The following is a 12323-nucleotide window of genomic DNA, read 5'->3' as shown; positions in this document are numbered from 1 at the left end:
TTATACAATCGGGTAACTCAACCATACATACCCTGGACTGTCCCAAAGAAAAAGAAGCACGGACATCCCTGGATAGGGCGGGATATTCGACGTTTACTAAGACAAAAGAAGAACAGCTGGGATGTTGCCATCCGCCTTGGTACAGCAGGTACGATGGAACGCTACAGATCAATAAGAAACGAGTGTATAACAAACATTCGGGAAGCTCAAAGAAAATATGAAATGCAGCTGGCACAATCTGCACTCAAGCAGCCCAAGAGGATATTCTCGTACATAAACTACAGAACAAGGACTCATCACTGGATTCCCAACCTAATTAAAGTAGGAAGTGAATCTGAAATGATAGAGGAAGATCAGGAAAAAGCTGAGATTATGGCTGACTACTTTGGGGCAGTTTTCACTCAGGAACCTCCTCTAGAGAAAGAACCAGACCCAATTACAGAGTCAACAAACCAGCTGCTCACCGTGGACTTCGACCAAAACGATGTGCTTAAGGCTCTTAGCACGCTAAACATGGAGAAGTCAACAGGACCAGATGAACTACACCCTAAAATCTTGAGACATATTGCCCAATATATCGCAGCCCCACTGACTGTGATATTCAAAATGTCACTTGACCAAGGTGTGTTACCTATGGACTGGAAGGACGAAAATCGTCACTCCCATACATAAAACTGGTCTACGACAAGTTCCATCGAATTACAGACCCGTAAGCCTCACCAGTGTTGTAATTAAAATACTGGAGAGAATAATCAAACGGACCATAACAGCATTTATGGAAACCAATAACTTGCTGAACATGGCACAACATGGTTTTAGAAAGGGTCTATCCTGTACAACGAACCTCCTTATAGCTAGGGAGCTCTGGATTAATGCGCTAGACAACGGAAACTCAGTGGATGTTGTCTACATAGACTTCAGTAAGGCTTTTGACAAAGTGCCAACTAATAGACTGCTATTGAAGTTGGCAAACCTTGGTATTGCCGGACCTCTTTTAAATTGGATTAAGGATTTCCTAGTAGGTCGTAGGCAAAAAGTAAGAATAAATTCCAAGTGCTCCATCTGGAGACCAGTACTTAGTGGAGTACCCCAAGGTTCCATCCTAGGTCCTTTACTTTTTATAATGTACGTTAATGATCTTACAAGTATAGTACAGTCTCCAATGTTATTATACGCTGACGATGTAAAAATTTGGCGAGTAATAACTGGAGACACAGACGCATTTACTCTTCAGGCGGACTTAAATAATATGACAAACTGGTCTAAAGAGTGGCTAATGCCTATCAAATCGGAAAAGTGTGTCTACATGCACTTGGGGGATTCAAAGGTTAATACGTACAACATAGGGGATGTGTCATTACCCGTAGTCCGGTCTCATAAGGACCTAGGGGTGACAGTGAGCAATGACCTTAAGACGACGGCCCATTGCCGGGAGGTCGCAGTTAAGGGGTTTCGAACCCTCTGGGCTTTAAAAAGGACATTCACTAGGCTTGATACTACCATGTTCACCACATTATACACATCCTTAGTGAGAACTAAGTTAGAGAACTGTGTTCAGGCTGCAAGCCCCTGTTTAAAAGGTGACTCCGACATACTAGAAAAGGTACAGAGGGCAGCTACGCGTGCAATTCCGGAACTCCGGGGTTTACCATATAAAGAGCGGCTTGAAAAACTGAACCTCTTTACTCTATCCTATCGCAGACTAAGGGGAGATCTAATAATGATGTACAGAATACTGAGAAATGATTTCGGACCTAACTTATTCTCTCTCTTTCTTCCCACTAGATCGGGACACCTCAGAGGACATAGCGGGCGAGTAGAAAAGCCAAGAACGAACGAAATACTCGTGGCATACAGGTTTTCACACTGCGTCATCAATACTTGGAACCTGCTGCCTGAAGCAGTGGTGTCCGCACCTTCAATTGACTCTTTCAAGAGAAGACTGGACACTCACAGAAGCATACTAGAAAAGGAATAACATAGGCCATAGGCCTTCTGTCCTTACTACACAAATCTGAATCTGATATATATATATATATATATATATGAATAGACAGACTGAATAAATGATTCAGTCAAAAATGAAAATTCCAATCGCTGGGTTCTTATTATTTTCGAAGACTCACACGATGGGTTATTTTGACTTTGTGTTTATTAAGATGTTTTTAGTTCAGACTAAGTAGGCTGGTGTGGCGTAGAAATCTCCGAAAATAATTGGAGCAAACAGTTGAAGTTGTTATAGACAGATTAAGCGCCTTAGAGTAAAATATCTATTTAAGAGCAAAGGGTTGTAGAAATAGGCACATGTGGCATTATTCTGGTTGACTAGTCGGTTGGACTATTCAATTTTATTAGCGCTAATTGTGTTTTGAAGGTCAGGAGGTTTTGGTGATCTCGGTTATTTGCAGATCTGTAGAGACCTTGTCTTTTATACTAAAAAGGACTGGGAAGTGAAAGGTAGCTTCAATACTAATCCATGTAAATTGTCCCCAAACTTCCATGTTACATGTTTAACACTTTCAAATCAATGAATAAAATATCATGCTGTTATGTGATTCTTTCCATAGACGGCATTTGACAACCCTGACAATGTTTGCGATCTCGAACAATCGTTTCAACTTGTTGTTCGCGAATTTTATTTTCTGAAATGTCGGTCACTAGTGACAGCTGCAGTTGATCCCAATCTCCCACATTTGGGAAAATTTTGGGGTATTTTGTGGGAACTCCCAATGTCAAATAACATTCATCAATGTTTGGGGAAATTTCGAAATTTTAGTGCCATCTCCTAAAAGTTTACTATAGTGGTTTTTTCAAAGGGGGTCAAAATTTCCCCAAAATTGGGAGCTCGGGATGCGCTATTCCCCAACTCACATTGAGTCCATTCCTATTTTCTGAGAAACATAATAATGTTAGTTAAATTGTTATCATACAAAAGTTTAGATATTTCGACGATCAGCGCAGTGTAGGAATGAATCTAACCATACTGGAAGTTATAAAATTCCATGTTCATTTTAAATTAGAGTGAATCTGATTAAGATGTTATAGATTGTTATTAATTTTAACCTCTCGGTGAGTCATTTTTACGCTTTGGCTTTGATCACTCGAAAAGTGCTACTCTATGACTGAAGATAAAATTACCCACGAAGATACATGTGAAGTTTTTGTAACAGTAGCCTGTAAGGTATTAAATTCACGATTTGCAAAGATCACTTACCTGAAGTATAGCTATTTCGTTTATGACCATAAAGATCATTTCTGACGTCTATTCGCACTAGAAAACGCTTGCTGCTATTCGTTCCTGATCATCACTTATTCTCTAAAGTTTGCATATAATTCCTGTAGTCAATATAGAATACTGTCTTATAAGTTATTCGTAGGCATAAAATCGTTTGATTCCCCGATATTCAAAGATCACTCATGTGGGACAAAAATAGAAGACCTAGATTTATCCCTCGAAGTATTCGGACTTTTACTGGTTTTAATGAAAATAGAATACCATTCACCCTTAAAGGACCTGAATGGCAACACTCGGTCCCTGGTAATTTTGGTTTTAGCCTTAGGGTATGTTATTTCTTATAAAATCCGGAGTGTGTCATTTGGTACAAAATGGCAAGATAAACCATTGCGAGAAGGGATGTGAATCTTTGACTTAGAAAGCACAGGATGATTGCTGTGAATAATGAAGTATTTTTACGACAGTTACCAACTAAAAAATAGAAAATAAGCACGTATGAATTAAAACTTAAAATTTAAATAGCGGAATTTCAAATGTACTGCACAGATTCTGACGGCTGTCGTGAGGCAAGTTGTTTTTCCGACTACACTTTCAGGCTGTCCAGATTTTTCATGTCTGCTGATTGTACATAACTTCAAGTAGCGATAACTCGGCTCGTCTTCTGTATGGTAGTCACCATGTGTGATAATATTGGTGGTTCGTAATCTATCATTATATCACTCATTAACTCCTTTCTTGACGTCAAGATGAAGTTGACGTCTATTTACCGTCTCACTGCCTACATCCATTAGAAATGATATTTAGTCCACTTGGTATTTGCTCATTTCTCAGTGAACATTCTGGTATTGTAAAGAAAAAATAACATGACGTGAACATTACTAGTAAAATATCAGATTTAGAGTTATTAGGTCTGCGTTAAGTGTCGTTCGTTTTGTTCAAAACTCAGTAAGCTCGGATTTTCTATCACATATATGTACATAATAACGACGTTTTGTGTACCTCTTTGTAGATAACCAGCGCTCAACAGATTTTGAGTTTGAGTTAATTAGCATAAAGAAAATGAATTTTAAATACCACATTGTTACAAGATTGCCTATTATGTTAAGTAGTCGATTAATCACTCTACCTAAATATGAAATAAAAATGTATTCTGGATATTCATTCTTTTCCACTCAATCATCGTTTGGCCAGAATAATGTTGTAGACGACGTACAACTTCGATCTACAAATCAAGTATCTACCACAGAAACAGATGATGTTCGCAGAGCTCGTTTATTATATCAAAGTAGAAAGCGTGGAAATTTGGAAAATGGAATTCTGTTAAGGTATTCTGATTCTATTCATATATATATTTCTATAAGTTTTCAGTTTGCTCATAGTCTTTTGTTGTTATTATATAAGGAATTTGGCTATTGAAGGTTAGATCCCAAAATATTAGTCTACCAATGTTGTTTCTTATTTTTCCAGACCTATTTTTTTAATACGTTAATGATTGACGATTCTCTTTGTTAAACAAAGCCATCAGTTGTTCGTCAACAAGTGTTGGGCAATAATATAATATCTTCCGAGTGATAAAACTGTCCACCTAAGTCAGATGGCTTGTTTTACCTACAGAATCATATAAAATGTCTATTGAAGAAAAATATTCAGTCAATCTACAAAAAATTACGGATATTGACCATCGCTCAGAGTCTAAAAAACATTTACTTGTAGTATATCTGTTGAAAGCATAACTTCAATAATCAAACGCTGCATTGTAAAGCAGTTATTATTTACAAATAGTACCTAAAGGTCAGCAAATAGTTGAATCAAAGTATTCGATCACCTAATCAAATATATGCCCACTCTGTCATGCTGAATTTACTGAGCCGGAGAAAATTTACCGTTAATAAGGTAGTTTGAAAAACTCCTGGTTGCAATAATGGTGTTTGTGGGAGGGGGGGTAACTTTGGTTTCGTTTCTATATGACAAATCTTTAGGTTGAAGAAACATACAAATGAAGAGTGTTTATTATTAGTTCAGTGCTTGTATTATATTTCTGTTAAATGGAAAACATTTTACAAAAATGATCACTTCTGGTCTTGCTGTGAATCTGTTGAACACCGTCGTTTCATAAAGCTGTGGTTTCTTGTCCTAACTCAATTTTTAACGACTGAGTTGTTAATTTTGAACCCAACCCAATCATCATGGTTCACGTAAACAGGTACCTTATTATGTTTGCACACTATTCTTCCTTATAGCGTCTTCACCGGACCAGTAAACTTATGCACGCGTATTCATTTTATCACAGTCATGTAGTATCAAATGTGCTTTAAGTAAAAAAATAAATACATATCAATCTTTTAGTGTGTAGTCTGACTATACAATGAAGGTAAACAAGTGGACATAAACAATCAGCCAAGATCACTGTATTTTTTGTTAGCAGACTAGTCAATCATATTAGTGAATGGAATAGTACTGAACGCGAACTCAGGTGACGGGAAGCCAATTTATTACTTAATGCAGAATCACAGTGGCTTAGTAAAATCTGAAAACCATACATTAAAGAAATCATTTGCATATCTTCTTTGCATTGTCGTTTGGATACACCATTATTCCTCCAATTCTGTTGTTATTTCGATCGCTCCACGACTTCCTTTCTTTTCTATTCATGTCAATCTTCTGCTGTCAGGCATTTAACTTCCGACTGTTGCTACATACTACTTATATCTGTCAGCATAAGTATAATTATTACATACAATTAAAATACTAACCAGTACTTGGCTTTTACACTTTTGTGATTCGGCCTGAAAGCCTCTGTGTTCTTAGTTTTGTTATAACTATAAAACCGACAGGTTCTTGCATTGTACTGAGACCTCTGTAATCAAGTGGTTATTATGGAAGTAGTAGTATTGTCTAGTTCGACTGCTAACTAGTTCTCTCAGTGTCTGTAGAACTGATGACCTATTTTACGAGTGACCACTGAACAACAACTGGGGCCATAATCTCATTAATTGTCGAGATATTCCCAACATAGTGTCTAATTAGAAGACTAAATTTACATGCTGATAAAATCCCTGTTGTCTAGCCGTCCAATTATATGACTCAACTCATACACTGATGTAGAGTAAATTCCTGCCTACATTAACATAAATAGGTCATTACGATCTGCCCATAATCACGCCATAAGCCGTAGGGAAATTAAGTGACTGATCTGTAATTAGTCAACAAAAAATTGAGATTTACAAAATAGAACGATAATTTATGCAAGGCTTTCTGTTTGCACACACACAATCTGTTATTGTTATCACTCACATTGCGTAATCTAGCATTATAATCTGTAATGTTTATTCCTTGTTCATATATCCTCATGGAACTGATACTTTAATCATATATATACTGATAATAAACTCGTTAGAACGAGATCCCCTCTCTGAACTTCGTGCTTTTAATGTTTAGATGGGAATTATATGCCGATAATTTAAGCACCAAACAAAGGGTTATAATTAAGAAAATATTAAGATACAATAATCCAAATATTTACTAATTTTACAATAAAAATATCGATAATAATTCTTCATAAGATAGTTCCACAAATTACTGCTTTATCGATATTCATCTTGTTAGAACAACTCTATTCAATAAATCGTACTCAGTCAAATTTACACCGAAAAAAGAACTGTCCTTTTTGAAAAATCTTTCAGGGATGTGAAATTTCTTAATTCAGAGTATAAATAAGAAAGTTAATCTTCAACTTGGCAAATTGGCTAAAGTTAACTTTAAATATAATTTCGTTGCATAATTTTTTTTGTAAACTCTGTTTATTCACTTGTAGTGAATTTTCATTTGTATTTATTCAGCCAATATGAAAGTAGCTATTTTAATTTTGTTTATAAATTCACCATATTTTTGTGCTTAAGCAATTATTATTTATACACATAGTTCCCTTTATTATTTTAAAGAGAGCAATAACAAAGATTGGTGCAGAATAATATGATTTCATTTTATTTCGTTAGGTTCTCATCAACTGCTTACAACCTAAGTTATTTGAAATTCAGAATTATTACAGATATTGACATATTTATACATAAGAGGGTGATTAAAGATGAATAAATGTATAATGGTGTAGCGAAGATTCCGATAGAGTTAATGGGGTCCGGAACATTGAAATAGTGATTAGAACTCATGAAAATAGATTAATAGTAATAAAGAAAATATGAATTGATTTCAGTCAGTTATGTATAATGTAATTTAAAAGAGTTGGAGTAATGACTCAATAAATAAATAGAGGAATAAATGAATAAAAAAGGGGGTTATTGTTACCAGGGTAAAAAAAGATTTATTACTGTCTCTTTTTGTATACATAGATCTGGTTTTAAACGTTTGATTTCTATTGCTTCGGCAAATTCCAAGAGGTTGGGGTTTGATTGTTTGTTAATCACCTTGAAGGACTTCAGTATATCAACTTCATGTCCTGTGTCAAGGAGATGTCTTGCGATGGCACTGGTGGATGCTTTTAATCCATTTAATCATAAACTTTTCGGAATATGCTCTTTGAATCGGGCGTATTTTCTTTATTACCACTAATCTATTTTCATGAGTTCTAATCACTATTTCAATGTTCCGGAACTTTCCCTCTCAAATTCTATTTATTCGAGACAAAATTTTATGACCTCATTAACCCTATCGAAATCTTCGCTACACCATGATACATTTATTCATCTTTATTCACCCTCTTATGTATATGTCAATATCTGTAATAAATTAAATTTCAAATAATTTAGGTTGTAAGCAGCTGATGAGAACCTAACGAAATAAAATGAATTCATATTATTCTGCACCAATCTTTGTTCTTGCTCTCTTCAAAGTTATTATTTAGTTTATAAATTTTGCAATTAATAATCATTGAGTTTAATCGATATATAATGGGTTTAACTTGGATGTAAATTAATTCTTCTATGGTCTTGATCAATACATCTTCCTTACAAAGCTTTTATGTTTTACCGCTCGGCGTATTGTCGTTTAAGTGCTGTGTATCAGTAATCCAATTTGTCCAGTTTGCTCATTACGTATTAGAAGCGTCTCCCAACTGTTTATGACTGTTCCATTCACAACATAATCTTAGTTGTTTCAAATGTGGTAGGTGGTAATTACAGTCAAACATTTGGCTAAAACAAAACGGATTTTTTTTCCATTGATCTCAAAAAATTTAAATGTTTAGTGGTAGACATAGATGATTGATGAAAATGCGGTTGAATCCTAATATTTTAATATTAAAATACATTGATTATCTCGATCACTATAGTTCAATTTTCAGAAAATCCCAAAAGAACCCTAGTTTATATGCGACTAAACATGGCTCGACACAGACTATTGTTTCACTTAAGTCTTACATCTAGTAACGTAAAGCGGTGATTTAATATTAAAAACACTCAAATTTTAACAAGCAAATTGTAAATTCCACCTCTTCCACGAACTTGGTTATTTGGAAAACCAGACAGTATCATTATCCATTAGAAAAAATGTGATTCAACCTGACCATATAAACCTGTCCATGGCAAATGAAGTTTAAGAAGAATATTTTAACTCATAAATATATAGAATTTTTTAGGTTTGGGCACCCGGGCAGTATTACAGCCCTCACACATATCAAATGAGATCTGCGTGGCGCATATGTATTTGGTGCTCCGTTGTACCAATATCTATGTGTTAAAATAAATAAATAAAATAATAATTTAATCAATACAGTATGATTAGTTCACACATACTTTCGCCGATTTCAAATTTTATTTCATGTATGAGTAAGTTACCTATTTCACAAGATTCTCTAAATGTGTTCTCGTAACTTATACGTTCTGAAATCTCTAGATGGTGACAGAAAAGTACATAATGCTATTGTTGTAATCTAGATTCCTTAAAAGCTGCATGTTTAATGTGTTTACTTCACCTTGCCATTGTCTTAATTTTTGAGCAGTGACTTAACAGTTAAGCAGCTACTTTCATCCAATAAGCTCCGAATTTGAAGCTCAATCTGTATACTTCAGTTTAGCCAGCGTTTGATCCGTTTTAATACCACTGATACTTATATTTCCACAGTTTGAACTTTCCTGCTTTTACAAAATACAACAAAAGGTGATTATGAATGATTAGTGTAATAATCAATCAGTTCAACGCTCGAATTGATCACACTAGATTATCATAAGCTAAAATAAATCACAAATATTATATAAGGAGATAACCATTATGTTATCACTAGATATATGTATTAATTATTAATTTCTAATAATTTGTGTTTTAATATGGTTTGGCTTTTTCATGATTTTTAATATAATTATTTTTTTTGTGGTAATTTTCATATAGTACATTTGCTGCTAAATACCTGAATTCAATGACTCATGAACAACTTATTGCATATGATAGTTTAATCAATCTACCAGACAATGAATGGGACATTTACTATTGGATTACAAGTAAGTTGTGTTTTTCTTGAAGCAAATTTTTGTGGTTAACATTTTTCTCGTAATCAAGGTTTCTTTTTCACTTGTTGGTATTCCTAATCTCATGCTCAGCCTTCTTTTTTTACTCGTGCTTAAAATTGACAGTAACACTAGAAGGGATCCAAGCAGAATTTTATGTAAAACGAGACCAAAATTAGTCTTTATTTTACTTGATTTAGTTATTACCATTTTTCATAGCATTTAAGCAACAAAATATATCCAAAGCGTTAATGAGACTTATGCTCTCTCTTCTCAAAATCTAATCTACCTCTTTTAGAAGGTAAGTCAGAAATGTGACTGACAGGGTGAGCTGTAGCGTTTATTACCTGATTAGTAAATTCCAGCAGACAATGACAGTGTTTGTTTATTTCATTGATCGTTATATTTAATGGTCAATTCAGTTGTATTAGAAATAATCTGTTAGACATCAACCATAACTTCAATGGTGCTTGGAATTAATCAAAAAGGTGTTGGTTGAGGACAAAAGTTACGATTTTGCGCTATTGTATTTTCATTGAAAAAGACTTTATCGGTCGATTGTGCACACTGTTTGTAGTCACTGACGAGAACAACAGACTGTTATCCTTAATTCTCACTCACTATGTCAGTGATATTGACGTAAGTTGACTAACACCTCTTGTGAGAATTAATTTTCAGAAATATTTTCTACTGGGAAATATTTAGAATCACAAACATTTATTCATACTTTGTCAGACTTCGGCATTATTGTTAAATATCCTCAACTTTATTTCCAAGCACTGGTTATATCGTCATTCAAAGTTATACCTGATGTATTTAGAATGGGTGGAACGTGGTCAGGAGTGAAATCCAAGATCCGCGTTTCATTCCATTTAGTTCTCGTCAGCTGGACGTGCTTGTATCCGAATATTCATGTTCACATTGGGACTCGAACCCAGAACCTTTCACTTTAAGCACCAACACTTTATCCACTGGGCTGCTCAGCCCAGAAATCGACTAATTTGTTCAACACGTACGATGTTCATATCATTATTAGCAAGGGTTTCGAATTACAGCGTTGTTGATATTCAAGACTGCATATAATAATGATATACATCTTATTTAATTAAAATCCTCTTTTCTACAGCTGATTTCGATATTTACGAGATATCCCTAATTTTCTCTTTTTTTCATCCATACATTGGATGTAAAGAACTTTTTGATTTTTATCTGTAATGTGTATTAGTGATTGGATTAAAGTTATATAATATTTCAAAACTGTTACATTTCTTTTCTAAATTATCACCTGCTCTATTTTCTTTACATGTATCGTTTAAAAGAGGCAAAAGAAGCCCCAAAATATTTTCAAACAGATGTATTACAACTTCTTCAAGAACATTGTCAAAACAATAAGAACGAACTACGAAATGAACAGCCTAGTTTATATTAATTATGCTTTATACAAAAAACCAGTTGAATAGTTTTATTTTTCGCTAGAAATTTTCATCTCCTTTTTTTTCTCTCTCACACTTTCTCAGTTCAGTAAGAATGTTTTGATCATCTAAAAATTTATTCAGTCCAAATTGGATCTAGTTCTTTTTGTTTCACGGATATTTGTATAAAATGAATCATTTTCAACTTCATTTTCTTTTCTTATGTATATAAATATTGTTGAATCCATCTGCTTTGCAAAATCAATTTTATAATATTTCCCTATAGGTTAATGATTAATAATAAAATTTCTTTAAACACCGAAAATGTTTTTCCTTGAAATCTATTTATTAAGGCGAAAGGTGATTAAAGAAGTTTTTATAACTTATGGCCTCAGTGCCCTGTTAATGTATAACGTAACGATACCGCCAATCAGAGAGCAGAGAATTACCGATTGGACCAATGACGCGTAATACACGTGCGAGCAGTCTAGAGTCCTGATTGGTCTTGCTTCCCGCCTAGCGCAGCCTGTTAAGTCCAGAACTCCAATCTCAGCCTCTGCAGTATGAATCATTTATTTCAAGCATACTGGGTTTATATACTAATCAGACAGACCATACCGTACCATAAAATATGAAAAAAACATTTGTACAAGAATTAGCCAAATGTGGCTGTGAATGTGGGAGGTAGTGATTAATAGACAGGGGATAATTCAAGGATGGTTAATCGTATAATAACAGTTTATAGGCTAAAATAAAGCTTATGATAAGAGAGATATGAATAGTTTAATTAATTAACAATTATACGATAAAAATATACGCATAGTACTGGTCCATAAATGGATCCCAAAAGTTACCATTCACTATGCTTATCGGGACATAACAGAAATGTTGTGTAGCCGTTAGAAACCAGTAATTCTAGCCATTTGAAAAAAATCCAATATAGCTTAAAGTGTACGTCAAGTATCCGTGCTGTTTTTAACAGGACTATAAAATCATCGGTTACCATTACCTATATATATTATTTGTTGGCTAGTCAAGATAATACACTTAACTAACAGTAACATATATATATATATATATATATATATATATATATATATATATAGTTCTACTCGGCACTCACTGTGGTCTATTTGATTCCTTTGTGTTGCGTTACGTGAATCAATTAGCTTGGGAATGTTACATACTCTGAGGTTGATGAAGATGTAATACAACAATAAC

At 34.2% G+C, this 12323-nt stretch overlaps 1 protein-coding gene across 2 annotated transcripts; it reads left to right on the top strand.

Moving 5' to 3' along the window:
- Positions 1-2359: 2359 nt before the first annotated feature.
- On the top strand, positions 2360-11833 carry SDHAF2_1 (Succinate dehydrogenase assembly factor 2, mitochondrial; the record flags this gene model as incomplete). 2 transcript variants are annotated; one of them, XM_012944657.2, is made up of 4 exons in its annotated part: positions 2458-3538; positions 4245-4560; positions 9575-9684; positions 11010-11119. In XM_012944657.2, exons 1-4 carry the CDS (start codon positions 3418-3420, stop codon positions 11117-11119), a joined length of 657 nt encoding a protein of 218 aa, XP_012800111.1. In that variant the 5' UTR covers positions 2458-3417. The 2 variants fall into 2 exon arrangements, with proteins under 2 accessions (XP_051069749.1, XP_012800111.1); XM_051213747.1 differs by having other exon boundaries at positions 2360-4560; positions 9575-11833.
- Positions 11834-12323: the final 490 nt, after the last annotated feature.

The sequence above is a fragment of the Schistosoma haematobium genome, chromosome 3 (assembly GCF_000699445.3).
Source record: "Schistosoma haematobium chromosome 3, whole genome shotgun sequence".
Classification (NCBI taxonomy): Eukaryota; Metazoa; Platyhelminthes; class Trematoda; order Strigeidida; family Schistosomatidae; genus Schistosoma; species Schistosoma haematobium.
The sequence above is the reverse complement of the archived record's forward strand: the minus strand, read 5'-3'. Positions and strand labels throughout refer to the sequence as shown.